This window comes from Danio aesculapii, chromosome 8 (genome assembly GCF_903798145.1).
Source record: "Danio aesculapii chromosome 8, fDanAes4.1, whole genome shotgun sequence".
Lineage (NCBI taxonomy): Eukaryota > Metazoa > Chordata > Actinopteri > Cypriniformes > Danionidae > Danio > Danio aesculapii.
The window spans coordinates 22,910,117-22,925,876 of NC_079442.1; the positions used below are offsets into that span (position 1 = coordinate 22,910,117).

Consider the following 15,760-nt stretch of genomic DNA (forward strand, 5'->3'; position numbering starts at 1 on the left):
ATAGTGTATGTGTAAATGAGTGTGTAGATGTTTTCCAGTACTAAGTTTCAGCTGGAAGGGCATCCGCTGTGTAAAAAATATGCTGGATAAGTTGGCGGTTCATTCCGCTGTGGCTACCTCTGATGAATAAAGGGACCAAGCCAACGGAAAATGAATGAATGAAAGATTGTTATCCAATTGAGACATCTTTTTATAGAGGATTGCTCTCTGTGAAAAGTTATTATCATGTTAGTGTATATGAATTCCTCAAATGATAGATCGTTTATTAAATAAGTAATATTAATGGAACACTTCTAGCACTGACAATCAGTTTTTTTCCTCTCTCAATCATCCTTTGGGATTTATGGATATATAATGGTTACCTCAAGGAATATTTTGCTCGGGAAAACACCATGATCCAAAGCAGGTGTCCCACACAGCTGCTGCTCTTTCTGGCCAAACACTAGTCCTCTGGAGGGTTTGGGAGTTTTCCTTGGAGCTTTGCGTCAGTGTTGCAATTCACGAAACGAAGAGTAATTACAAGTATCTTCCGACAGAGGGCGCTGTTAGTGTGCATTACAGTCAGGCTCATGCCGTTGGTAGGATCATAGTGTTGTGTTTTTGTGGTAACTAGGGCTGTAGTTCACAAATATTTTGTGGTCAAAAAATGAAAAACCCACAATTTAGGTTATTCATGTACAGTGTAGCTGTCCCAAAAAAGGATGGATCAGGAAAGGGATTGAAAATGCATTTGACCCAAAGACAAAAAAAAAGGATTAATATAACAATCTCGTCAGGCATCTTTAAAGAAGGAATCACTTTGGTTATTAAATGACTTTAATTTCATGTAATTTTAATCGTTATACTCTTGTACTGTGCCTTAACCACTGGGTTTTAATGTTTTGTCAGGTTTAATAATTAGAATTATACAAAATTATAATGATTTCTTATGTATTTTAATGTTTAACAAATTAGAATGATTTTATTTAGTGTATTTTAATAAGTGCATGTCAGAATAAGACTGACAGAGTCCAGAATTTGGCCCCTATATAAGCTCATTTGTTCCATTTTGACAGTATGCCATCACACATTGTGAAAATAACCGATAGAAGAAGGCTTTAAGTAACATTTTAAGTATTCAAATTAACAAATTCTGACTGAGGAAATGAACTGACGTTATTTAGCATGTGTTATTTACCTATAGGCTATGTTTTTAATATTAATTTAATATTAAAAATATATATTTTTAAATGGAATTTAATTACATAAAAACACTTTTTTATTCTTTTTATTTTATTTTTTATTTTATTATATATCTTTTTTATTCAAAATTTTTAATATAAAGTTCTAATCTCATAATATTATTTATAAACTTGTAATAACTTACAGTTTTAACACACATTTCTAAATAAACACTTTGTGGTAAAATAGTTTGGTAAGAACTTTGACAAAAATTGTCACTGAAATGCAGTTTTTGAACCTCATAACGTAATAGAAATTGAAAAAATCTCAAATTTTTGAGAAAAAAGAACCACCTCTTTCAATAGGCTGGCTACGAGCCTGAATTTAGAATGATTTATCATATATTTTAATGCGTTTTTATTGATTTTTATGTCAATTTTGACAGTTTTTTTTCACACAAGTTATTTGAAACAATAAACTGGAAACTTTTGCGTATTTTAATTTGATGCAAATCAACCTTCATCTTTGACCATTTACTATGAGCTGAAAAATGATTTAATTTCAATCTGAACATTAAGGATATTTTTGTAAGTACGATGGTTAGCATTAAATATAATGTGAGAAAATATATTAAATGTTTTTGGCCAAATCTGATTAATATATTTACAACAAAAATGTGACAAAACATTGCAAAAATAAATATATTTAATTTCTATACAGCTATGGGGAAAATGAGAAGATTGGGATTTACAATATATCGTTATTGGTCATTTTAATTCTGTAAACTACTGGTGAAATGTCCTCTGAATAAAAATTATATATAGAAATGTTGTCGTATGAGTTAAGAAACCCTAAATAATTGTTGGAATAACTGCATTCAATGAAAACATTATTTAAGTTTGTTCAGATGCCCTTCGCAGCGTCAAAGCCTGTTTCACATTGGCAAAAATATTGTCAAATTATCATTATTTAGTATTAGTCATAATTGTGCTGACTGTAGTTTTGTTGTTGTTCGTTCAACTATTTCAGCAGATCCTTCTATTTACAGCCCAACGCAACAACAGTTAGCATTTAAACCAAAGTTAGATAATGAATCATGCAATAGTTTAATTAACGCCACGTAATTAGTTCAATTGCAGTCGCTTATTCATAGCCTACGAAGCTATAATCAAGCGATTAAAAGTGATATTTTTAGCAGCTCACAACAGAGTTTCCCGGAAAATGACAACACTGTTAGTCATTGAAGGGGCGGGTCCACGTGCGCGCTCTCTTGTGGGCGGGGCTTAGCGGATCAGGGTATTCCCTTCAGCCGCACTGATGCAGTCAAACCAAACACTCGTTGCTACAGCAGAAGTCTAGATGACAGAATATGGAGTTCGTTATAAAATAATACATAGTAAACAGAGGTGACAGTCTTTTAGTAATGGTCTATATTATGGGGATACAGTCGGACGCCCTGGGTGTCAAACCCACGTCCCTGGATGAGCTGTTTGAGTCCAGTACATGGAGAATTAAAAACATATGGGATGGGGTGAAGCTGGAGATCGCGGCTGGAGATGGATGTCCGGTGGTCTTAAATAGTTTTACGCATTTGGACCCAGATCTGCCTATGCTGGAGGTAATTTGTCATCAGATCTTAACTCGTTTTAGGTACTGTATGTGTAATAGATAGAGAGTAAATAGAGAGAGAGAACTCCTAAAGTGTTATAAATGTATAGAATGTATAGAAAAAAAAGTAACATAAATCATTTTTTTCAATAATAATAACTTGTTTGTTGTGAAAATTTGCTAGATTAGATTTGAAAATGAGATTTGTACTTCTTTTCTAGCTTTATAGACAATTATGGGAAAAAAAGGTTTATTTGTTGTGTGTTCAGATGTTGTTCTAAGTGGTTTTGTAGTGCTTTGTCATTTTTATGGACATATTGGAGCTTGAACATTTTCAGATTCTACTACAGATACTTCTACTACAAAGTAGTAATGACTTCATATGTTCTTTGTCTTGTATAAGACTTATGTCATCTTTAAACTACTAAAAAGGCACACAAGCTATTGAATCATCTAGTATTACACTGTAAAACCCAACAGTCAACTTTATCAAATGAAATGAGTGTAGTTAACTCAAAATTGACTGAAAGTTAACTCTACTCATTTGAAAAGAGTTTTGAACTCAGTGTTGAAGGTAATGAGTTAATTGAATACCTCATTACTTCAGCTTAAATAGAGTAAGTTCACTGTACTAATATAGATTCGTTTTTTAACTCAAATGGTTTGTAGCAATCGGTTTCCTCAAATGGTTTGAGTTGCCTTAACTTATTGGGTTTTACAGTACTCAGATGGTTTGAGTTCTCTTCATTTATTGGATTTTACTGTGCTCAAATTGCTTTGTTTACTCAAATGGATTAAGTTCACAACATTCATTAGGATTAGTTTTTGAACTTAAATGGTTTGCTGCAATCGGTTTTCTCAAATGGTTTGAGTTACATTAACTTTTTGGGTTTTACAATGTACTACAAAAGCCTGCTTAAATGCATTTACACGAATCTCTAGTTTTCGATGACCTACTTGAAGAAAAACCAAAACTAGTCTCAACTATAATCTTGGGGGAAAAATAATAAGACTCTCTGTTTCTCTATTACTGGAAACAATGTTCCTCTCTCTAAATTCTCCCCCAAAAGAGCCATGGGAAACTAAAAGTCAAATGAGAATCACATCCCCTTCAGGTATCAAATGAAAAGACAATCTCCTCTCAGTATGATTTAGCCAAAGACATGGGAAGAAATGCTGCATTATGGGGTTCATCATCTAAGGATTTTTACTGACCCTCCGTTAAATACCATCAGATGTTATTGAAGTGTGTTATTTCCAGAGATTAACAGGGGCCGTTTATGATGAGATTACTCATAACGGTGCTGATGTGTCAGCTGGAAATGAATGGCTGCATCTGAGAGCCACTTATATAATACATGACAACACGTTTTCTTGTCAGATCTGATGAAAGACTTTTATTATCGATTTCCTATTCGTGGCTTCTCGAACCCTGCAGTGCATGATGTTTTTCTGAGGCTGTGTTTGAAGGCGAGTAAATAATTTTATCACCATGGCAGCCTCGCATTTTACAGTTGTTATTCTTAAACCTGAAGCATCTATCTATGGTTTGTGAACAACGTGTCCTCTTTTATCTTGTGTTTCAGTAAAAAAAGCACATTGCTGTGACCTAAACCGCTTTCACACCAAAACTTGTTTACGACGTTGCAGCTTTACTCCAATCACACTCAAAAAAAAGAAGGTTCCAGTGTGTCAGCAGCTGCTAACCTTCACTGGACTAAATCTAATCTGCTCTCGTTACACCATTAGTGATGGGTAAATCTCCCATTGCATTCCAGCACAGCAGTGAAGCCCTTTTCCCTTATGGGTTCTGTTTCTTTTTCTTCATTATTTATAATCATAATTTAATATTTATCCATTATCATGTGAAGGCAGTTGACTGAAAGGCCTCAAAAAAGTTGGCTTAGGTATAAACATGAGTGATATATGGAGTAATGGTGCTATAAATCCCGTTCTCTTATCTCTAAAGTTCTCGTCCTCTTTCTTTTATGGCATAGCTTGTAAAAAAAGGGCACTGCAGGCACTTATCTTTGCTTTCAGAGTGCTTCAAGTCTGCAGATGGCTTGGCAGGAGCTCAGAGTTGGTTGCATCAGCCCTGAAGAGCTAAACCAAATCAGCCAGATGTAAAAGTACTCTTGTATAATGGATCATTACGAGCTCAGTGCATAGATCAGCTAATCTCTTAACGTAACAACAACTGCCATAAAGGATCCAGTGTGAGAGCTTGTATAAGAGCACATTAATGACGTGTTATTGTCAGAAAGTGTCATATGTGCTACATTGTAAAAAAAAACTGTTGCTGCATTTTGTTTTTAAGTTGAATCAAATTAACTTTATGAGTTATTTAAATTTACATACATTAAAATTAATAATTACATCAAGTTATAATTTGTATACGCTGAAAAATATAAAAAAATATTGAAATGTTGAAAAACCAGTTGATAAAAAAGTTCCCAGCAGACACACAACATTATAAGGCACTAATATTGAGTTAGATTTAGGTCACCAGCATCTAAGGACAATGTTATTTTAATATCCAATAATGACTTAAAATGACGTTGATATTTAGTTGATTTTAGGTTGTGTTGGAAAGGGACCAAAATTCAACGTTGAGCTAACATTTTAAACCAACGTCATATTGACGTAAAATATTGACATTTATTTGTCAGTTATGGCAACCAAAATCAAATATCTGATACATCATAGTGGTAACGTCCACACAACGTCAAGCTGTAAGATCATTAGACATTGATAATTTGTTGTTTTTAGGTTGCGTTGGAAAGTACGCAAAATGTAACGTCTGTTTGATGTTGGACACTGACGTCGGCCTGACATTGGGTTCTGACATCAACCTAATTTTCATTTCCAAACAAAATGCAGTGTCCCACAACGTTGGGGTACAACGTCAATATGACGTCATGTTGACGTCCTGTGCCTGCTGTGTTGAAACCTAATTAACTTAATAAAATAAGCCAAAGAAACATGTCATGACATATATTTTATAGTTCAGTCTGATCTCACATAAAAATATTACTGTTTTATATATTGGCAGAAAAGTACAATTTTTAAAAGGAGGTGTGCCCCCAAATCGTACCCCTAAACCTAACATTATAACAAATTCAGCTAAAATCTATAAGACAGTATAAATTCATATCAATTCCTACAATCTCATTAGTGCATTTTGTGATGATATGATTACATTTGTATGAAAATATAACATTTTTTAAGGGGACGTACCCCAAGCCCTCCACTAAACCCAACCATCTTTGGGGATGAGCAAATTATGTTTAAATGTACAAATGAGATTCATATAATGCAAACATACAAACAACATAACAAATTATAATACTAGCAAAACATACTAATTAGCATAACATATGAATTAGCCATTAAATAAAAAAGTTATATACAATATGCCATGAGATTGTGTTGCACATACTCTCAGGTAGGCATGGGCCGAAATAAGATTCTGACAGTATGATAACCTTGGATAAAAATATAACGGTTTCTCGGTATTGGAATTACTGCTATAAAAATATGTTCTTTTTAAAAGTCTGGGTAAAAAACTAAAGCTTTTCTCCCTTTTGAACACAATATATTTTAATCTGAGAAACATTTAAAACATTTTGGAATGGTAAACAAGTCAGGCTAAACAATTCTAATGAATCATTAACTTCTGCTGCTTTCATTAGTTCAAAAACACTGATTTCATTACAATTTAATATGACATATTTGGATATTTTTTTCTGCTGGAGATACTGTTTCATAAAAAACAAAAAAAAAAAAACTTAAAACAAAGTCTTACATATACCATAGGAACAGTATAGCAGAAAATTTTGGCAGTTTTAAAACGTTCACTTTTCCAAACCGTGGTATACCTTGAAAATGGTTATCGTCCCATTCCTTCACTCAACAATCAAAATTTTGGGGCCTTTTGCTCAAACAAGACTGCAATTATTTACGAAAAAACTGTATGAAAAAAGTCACAGCAGCACCCCTTCATCTCTTGTGTAGAGATGTTGTTGCACATGAAATTCTTCCACACATCACACTTTAATGTTGCCACTGGCATCAGTTGTCTACTGTAGGACATGATCATTTGTTTCTGATTTTTTTTTATAATTATTTTTTTCGAGGTTTTCACCTTTAATTGATAGGTCAGTAGAAGAGTATAGACAGGAATGTGTGGGGAGCAGAGAGAAGGAAACGATTGGCATGAGACCTTGGGGCGGAAATCAAACTCAGATTGCCGTGAGCAACAGAGTGCCATATAGAGACGCACTACACCATTGGTGTCGACATTTCTTTTTTTTTTTTTTTAAGCTTGGTTTGTTAGTTTTGTCAAGTTATTTGTACATTTGCAAGTTATAGTGAATTTGCAGAAGATAAAAATGTAGTACAGAAAATGTTCACGCCCTCTGATGTACAACTCGAGTCAGTGTTGTTTGTTAAATTGATTTTGAAGAATAATTTTTTAACCCAGTCCTAAAATTTGTTATTTTGGTGATTAAAGCCGAATTTTAATACTGAGGAGTTAAGTGTTGGGTTGTTGTATCACAATGTTGGTCAAATATGGTCAAACCCAAATGTTGGCTTATTTTATTATAACTGTTTTTTCAATTAAATTTAAACTACAATTTTTAACCCAACAGTTAGTTTTGTCCATATTTGACCTAACATTAGGTTATGATAACCCAACACAACGTTTAGAGTGATTGTTGTTCTAATTATTTTATATTTGTTAATTTTAAAAAGAACAAAAAAAGGTCCCCTAAACGTTTATATCAAGGTGGACTTTGATTCTCTACAAGCGAACAATGAACAAAGAATTGACTGGCACTTTTGTCACGGGGTTATCGCTTCAGTACATTTTGTCTTTGTTCTCGTGTGTTTGTTAAAAGTGTGTACAAATTTTGCATTCTCCTTAAAAAGGCCTTTGTTTGATAGATGGGACTCGGAACGTCATAATGGGGCCAGTGGAGCTGAGCTTTGTATAATGAGAAGAACAGACAGGGGTTACATTGACACATACAGAGGCGCTTTTGTCATGAAAGACCTCTTGAATGGAAAGAGGGGGATGAGAGGGAGGAATAGTGGGATGGCGATGAAAAGAAAACATGGATGTGAGAGGCAGGGAAAAGGAAAGTGGCAGAGTCAAACGGCATGATTTGGTAAGCATTGATGTAATTAAAGAATTGTATAATGAGAAATACACAAATGTTTAATAAGCTACTGTTAAATCAGGTTTGTTAGGTTCAATTTAGAAAAGCAGCTCGACTAGCAGAATATGGTGTTAATGATGCCAAGATCATGGGCTAAGTTAACAATCAACACCACAGGTTATTGTAAAACTGATATTTTTTTAATGAAATGATTTAACCCAACATGAAAATTCTGTCATCGATTATTCAGCCTGTTTCAAACCCAACTTTTGGTCACACTTTATTTTGATGGTCCATTTGTTGAATTTAAGTTACATTGCAACTATTCTCATTAGATTATAAGTAGACTGTTAGGTTAGTGTCAGTTGACATGTACTTGCAAAGTTTCTTATAGTCAGTTAAATGTCTGTTGAAGGAGAAGTATCAACAGTTATTAAGCAGACAGTCTACTAATACTCAAATGGACCATCAAAATAAAGTGTTACACAACTTTTACTTTATCTTAAAACATGATATAAAGTGACTTTTTGAAAAGTATCCTGCCTGTTCTTTTGCTGAAAATATTTCCTTTGTATACTTCTTGTGTGTATTGCCTTTTATTGATGAATCTCTGAATTCCTTCCTTGGCTTTTGACAGAAGCGCCTGCTTAATGACTAAATGTAAAATGATGGGATGTCCCGATTAGGTTTTTTTGCCCTCTAGTCTGAGTCATTTGATTTTGAGTATCTATCAATACCGATACCTGATCCGATACTTCTATAATGCATAAAAGAATAAGAAGAGCGAAGAAACAGATCTGGAATGTTCTTGGGATGTTAACATTCAACAACTGTTAAAAACAGAGCATTTCTGTGAGGAAGCTTGAACAATCAAGTTAATCGTGTTAAGTAGCAATCACAGCCAATCCAAACAAGGCCCGATTTTCAATCATGAGATCGGCTCTGTACATCCCTGGTAAAACGTAATGTATATTTTAATGAAAGCGAATGGGGATAGGGGTTGCCAGATTTCTCCTTAAATTGGTTTTAGGGTTAGGTTAGGGTTTTGGTTTATTTTCTTTTTTATTATTATTATTTTTATTGACTTTAATAGACATTTTAGAGTAAATTAGTTTGAAACATGAACAATTAATATAAAAATAATTGTGTAATTACTTTCTAAAATTATTTTCATTCACAAAGATAAATTGTTTTTTAATGGTTTATTGTTAGCACTAAAATACGTTATTCATATATTTACATTTGCCAAGCATTCAGTTATGTGGCTAATCCAATTTATTTAGACTATTCTGACTAGTCTGATTATTCAGACTAGTCAGGAAAAGTCTCTGTGCTCTACTATGTGAGATTTCTACTCATGAAGAAATCTCTGTGTCCTACTCAGTCATCTGAAGCTATCCAATGACTTTTGAAAAACCTTTCATTATACTTTTCCCAGATCCAGGCCTTATTGTCAATCATTATGAAATAAAAGGTGGCAACTTGTGATCCTAAGAGAAAATAATTCTGACCAAAAATGTATGTTTATTATGTTTTATCTATAAAGAATGTAAACAAACACAATTCTGTGTTGCATTAAAAAACAGTTTTCTGAATAGCACCATGCATTTCTAATACCAACGGCTGTGCTATTCTGGAGCCAGGGAGCAACTGCACTCAGCAGTTCAGAATCGGATAAATCTTTTTTCCAAGGCTTAATATTTTAGAATTCCTTCCTCGGCTCTGCTAATCTCATTCTGAAATGCTGGAGGAGATTTCACAAAACCTTGGCACAACCAAAATACAAGCAAAATACTGTTATTTTCAACAGTATCCAAACTAGAAAACCAATGATAACACCATTTATCACAGTTAAAAATGTTTAACAGTATGTAAACAATACAGAAAAGGTTAATGATTACAGCTCAGTTTGGATTTCATCCAGTGTTAGTGAAGTTAATGCACAATTGACAAGAGAAAGCAGAGTAAATATTCACATTAGCTTCTGGATGTAAAGAAACACTCCACTTATTTAAAAAAAGAAATGTTTTATAAGTCCCCAAGAGTTAAACAGTTGAATTTGACCATTTTTCAATCCATTGAGCCAGCTTCCGCTTCTGGTGGGAGAACTTTTATCTTAGCTTAGCATAGATCATTGAATCAGATTAGATTGTTAGCATCTCACTGAAAAAAGACTTTTGATCATTTTTCTATTTAAAGCTTGACACTGCTATAGTTTCATCGTGTACTACGACCGACGGGAAATGAAGAGTTGTTATTTTCTAGCCTAATAAGGCTAGGAGCTATACTCTCAGTCCAGCATAATAAACAAATAACTTTGCTGCTGTACCATGGCTGCAGCAGGAGCAATGATATTAAGCAGTGCTGTTAGTTGCCTTGCTAGGGACTCTTTCAGATGCTGCATAATATCATTGTGAGAAGAATCAAGCTTTCAAAAGGAAAATTATGTAAACTTTTTTTTAAGGAAGATGCTAATGGTCTAATCTGATTCAATGTTCTATGCTAAGCTAGGCTAAAATTGCTTCCGCCAGACCCAGAGATGGGCTCAATGGTTTTAAAAGTGGAGGGGAGCTTATTTCCAAAAAAAGTGAAGTGTTCCTTTAACGCAGGACTTTTCATTTTAGCCATTTTAATGCATCCTTGTTGTCAAAGTATTGATTTAAAAAAAAATCTTACTGACCCCAAACTTCAGTCTAAACTTTCCCACAGACTGCAATTATTTTTTGGTCGCTCTCATACTTTAAACACATTATGCCTGGTTAGAGTCTGTCATAGATAAAAAATAAGAGTTTGGAAACTTCCAGAATAAGGCGGATTAAGAGAAAATCACCTTTTCAACTTTCTCTGCATGCAGTTTTTCCACTGTCGATGTGGGCAGCAGTGAATCTGGCCATCACTCTGTGCTGAGGTTTTAATGCACTGTAACCGAATGTGCTGGGAAAACCTACTGAGCAATGCCAAAAACACACAGACTGCAGCTTTACTCGACATATCTCATCTCTCTCTAGATTAATAACTCCAACAGGAGTGTCAATCTCGCGAAAACTTATGAAACGCATCCATAATCCGTAACTCTCACAGCACAAATAAGCATTGTTTTGCTCTTGGCCATTAAACAGAAAAGAAATTTGGTCGTAGTTTTTATAGTGGCTTAAACGGGGATCTGCGTGTATTAATATTGTATACGGAAAAGTATTTTTGACAGCTATGCGTCATACCCAGCCAAAACAATAAAAGCAAACGTGTACTGAGGTATTTAAGCAATGTTATGACACATTTTGAAAAACTGAATGAATGGAAAGCCGTTTGAAGCGAGTCTTATTAATGATCAACAGGAGGACACATAGCAGAGGACACATTGATTTAATATAGCTGCCTTAAATTCTTTTCATCTGACCTCATCCATTTACTTTCTCACTGTAGAGTTTTACAACTGCAAGGCTGCTTAGATGTGTTTTTGCATTTGTCAGGGTTATCATACTGTGGTTAAGTGAAATATAAAACATTAAACTAAAACCCTTTTGTTAATGAAATGTTGACTGAAATTAAACGAATAAAAAACTGTAAGCTTCGTTTATTTCAGCCACTTATCAAGAAAATAATACTTTTTTTTTTAGCAATTCTGCGTACTAAAATAATTAAATCTGACCTCATCCATTTGCTTTCTAACTGTAGAGTTTTACAACGGCAAGGTTGCCCTGAATTATTATTATTTATTTTGCTTGTGCATTTTTCAGGGTTGAAAAAATGCACAAAAGCAGGCACATCACTCTAAATGGGTGCCCAGCCAAACAGCAAAAAGTGCAAAAATATATTTAACAAGGTGGCAACACCAAAGCTTTGTGTTAGCCTTTTTAATTTAATGAACTGTATTTTTGGAGTTTTGGTGTTGCCTCCTTGTTGAATATATTTTTGCATTTTTCAGGGTTGAAATGAAACTAAATCCATTAAACTAAATGCATTTTTGTTACTTAAATGTTAACTGAAATTAAATGAATAAAAAAAACGGTAAGCTTAATTTATTTCGGTAACTAACCAAGACATTTCTTTACTAGCAACGTTGTGTACTAAAATAATTTAACCTCATCTCATCCATTTGCTTTCTTACTGTAGAATTTGACAACTGTGCAATTTCAGGGTTGAATTGAAACTCAATACATTAAACTAAAAGCATTCTTTGTCAAATGCTGACTGAAATTAACGAATAAAAAGCACTAAACTTATTTTAGTTCAGCCACTTATCAAAAAATATTTCAAATTTGTATTATTGTTATTTTTCAATCCAGCTACTAAAACTAATTAGCTACTTAGCTGCTAAAAAAATTGAGCTTGGATTAAAAATTATTGAAATATATAAAAAAAATATTAAAAAACAAACAAAAAAACTATGTAATTTAAAAGTATTAGATAAAAAAAATGCAAAATACAACAATTAAAAGACTAAATTAAAAAAAACGATTGTACCTCAAAGATACTAAAATAATGGATCATCTGAATAAAATAATAAAAATAAATAAGAAATTATTGACTAAAAGAATTTAGTAAAAACTGGCTAAATCTTTAGCAAAAATTAAGATAAAAAGAAAGAAATGTGAAAATAAAATCTTATTCAGAAATGACTAAACTGTATATCGAGAGTTTAAAACTGGCAAGGCAATTATATGCATGCACATATTTTACTTTCATGAAGATAAAGAACTGCATACATAATAAAACCAAACAGTTTTGTCTAGACAGCATCCGATGCACAAGCTGCAAAGACTCCGCCTTCTTATGGAAAGGGGGCGGGGAGCAGCAGCTTATTCACATTTAAAGAGACACACAAAAACTGCATTTTTGCTTCTGCTTAACAATGGGCATAAACAGAATGTCAATAAATTATATGTAAGGCATTTTGAGCTGAAACTACAAGCACTTGGGGCTATGGTACTATGGGGACATCTGAGACTTTAGTTAATCTTGTAAAAAATTTCATAAATAGGCCTATAATAGGTGTATCCATGGCATGAAAAGTAAGCAAAAACATCTATTTTTAATATACGAGTCTTGTTTATCTTATCGTAAATAAGTTAAAGAGAACACATAATAGGGCTCGTCTTCGAAGGTCTTTTAACTCCTCCCTGATTATTATGACAGGAGGAATTGTGCATTGTTTTTTGACGTGTGTGCGCATGTGTGTGTGTTCTAAGTGTTGTTTGTGAAGGATGCATCTGTCTAGGAAGCTGTTACGCAGATATTTTTCAGCACTCTTTGTCTTTTCACAGGAAACCCTGTTGCTTTAGTGGATCAGAGGTGGTTCGCAGCTAAGTTTGAGGAGTGCATTTCTCTTGGCTTTTTCTGCCAAGTGTATTTTAGTGAAAAGCAAGCCTTTAATTAGTGATAAACAATATTCTTTTACCACATAGTTTCCTGTTATGCTTTATTATGGATTTTCCCTATAGCGTGGGGTGTATATGTCAAAGCTGGTCTCTTACAGTGTTGTGTCAGGCTGGTTTTCTTAAGATTTCTGTGGCCAGTAGTTTCACTTTGAGTCCGAGGGGCTTCCCATGGTGTGTGTGCGGGAAAATGTTTTGTTTCATGTTATTGCTTTGATGAGGTGGTCTGCTTTCACTTTTATTGTTATTTATTATTTACAGCAAGTCTGTCTTTAAATATAATAATGTTAAAATATCTTTAAATAGAATAGAATAGAATAGAATAGAATAGAATAGAATAGAATAGAATAGAATAGAATAGAGTATAGGTCTTTTGATGAGGTGGTCTACTTTTCCTTTTATTTGTTTTTTATTATTTATTTATTAATTATTTTCACAAGTTGTCTTTAAATATAATAATGTCGAAATGTAAATAGAATAGAATAGAATTTTTTTAAGTACTTAGGGATTACTTTAGATAGTAGTTTAAATTTTGATGAACACACTGACCACATCTATAAGAAGGCAACACAGAGACTCTTTCTTTTAAGTAAATTAAATCGTTTAATACTAGTAAGGGTATTTTGCGGAAGGTTTATACCAGTCTGCTTGAAAGTATTATCTCTTATAATATTTCCTGCTGGTACGGAAATCTTGGAGCTAGAAGCAAGTATAAAATTGCAAATATTGATAACACAGCTAGTATAATCATATTGGACCCCCAGAAGCAGAACTGTATATAAAACCAGACCAGAACGGACAGCCTCACAGAACTCCACTCACGCGCTTTATTATGAATTTGAAAAGTTTCCTTCGGGTAGATGATACTGTCACACCCTCAGCTCGTTCCTGCAGCTCCTATTACCGCTCTCCCTCACCATCCACCACACACCACACACCCGTCAACTATCATCTGATTACTGATCACCTGCACCTGCAATCACTCATGCACTATAAAGACTCACCTCATTCATTCACTCACCGGCTGGAATTAAAGTCAGATGGTTCCCCTCGTGGCTCTCCCTCTTGTGTTCTTCCTCAGATGTCCTCCTTCTCCTGTTGGATGCAAACACACCTGCTTAAGGGAAGTGACTAAAGTGATGGTGGTGTATTACTGAAGATCTGATATTTACCATTTGAACTGTGTGTGAGAGATCGCTCTCCCTCTGCTACACAACTTACCTGCTTCATCTCTCAGCATTTGTTGCATTGCACAAATAAATACCCTTACAGATTTATCCATCTTTGTCTTCCTTGTGTGACCGTGACAGGTACAGAGTACCCACAGCAAAAAACTAATATTTTAGGAAATCTTTTATACCGTCTGCTATTACTATATTGAACAAATGACCACGAAGTAGCTTGTATATTATTCTGTGGTTTCATAGCCTGTGTGAGTGCTGGTAATCTGTGGTGTAGGAAGCTTTGTGCTTGTGCTCTGTGTTTGTGTTTTTGTATTTGTGATGTTTGAGGGTATTTTTAGTAACTTTGAGGGTATTTTTAGGCCAAAAACAAATTTCCATATGTGTGGACAATAAAGATTTCTAATTTGGATGGGGTCTTCCCCATTTGATGAGGTGGTTTTTGTTTTGTATTATTTGTTCATTAATTATTTACACCAAGTTTGTCTTTTTAAATATAATAATGTTCATATGTAAATTAGAAAGTAGGAAAATCTAGAGTGACTGGAAATAGAATTTTGAAGTGGTCTTCCCTTTTCTTAATTTCTTATGACGAACACAAAGTTCATCTTGATTATTATAATATATACTAGGGAAGTTTACATTTGCTTAATAATCGAAGATATCACAATGTATGTAAAGTGTTAAACATAATTCTGTATTACAGAAATATAAGGATAAAATATGCTGAGATCTTCAATCTCCACCATCATCATTGTGACATGAAAGTGAAACATCAAACATCTTGTGTTTTACTCTTTTGTGCAATTTCAGCTCGAAAGCAAAACAAACATTGTTCCTTTTTCCCCCAATTGAAACACTTCAGAAATACCACTTCAACCGAATTGAGAGAAGCTGTTCTGGCTGCGTGTGTGTTTTGTGTGGTTGTTACTATAGCAACCGCTGTGCAGAGCCTTGTGTTGAGTTATCTGTTTAACCAGTCTCCTGTTGAGAAAGCTGCTGTAGTGACTCACACCTACACACACACACACCACACACACACACACCACACACACCACTGGCTCTTTGCCCAAGGCATTGCTTACAGTCACTTCCCACAGTTCTCTGGGAGTTCCCTCCGGTTTCCATTATGACGTCAAGTACAGTACTTGGTTTAGTAGCCTTTTGCAAAGTACTGACTGCAGGTTCTTTTAATTTAGCATTATTTATAGAATTAACTCATCCAGTTATGAGCATTGATGTGGTTTATGCAACACAGTCATGCTAATTCAAA

The 15,760-nt window shown here is 34.0% G+C and overlaps 1 protein-coding gene across 1 annotated transcript in view; it reads left to right on the forward strand.

The window, feature by feature from the left end:
• The first annotated feature begins 2,458 nt into the window (after positions 1–2,458).
• ralgds (ral guanine nucleotide dissociation stimulator) overlaps positions 2,459–15,760 on the forward strand; it is a 30,510-nt gene continuing 17,208 nt past the window's right edge. Inside the window, 1 exon segment of the mRNA XM_056463436.1 lies at positions 2,459–2,779. Within this exon segment, the coding sequence (XP_056319411.1) occupies positions 2,585–2,779 (195 nt within the window). The 5' untranslated portion in view covers positions 2,459–2,584.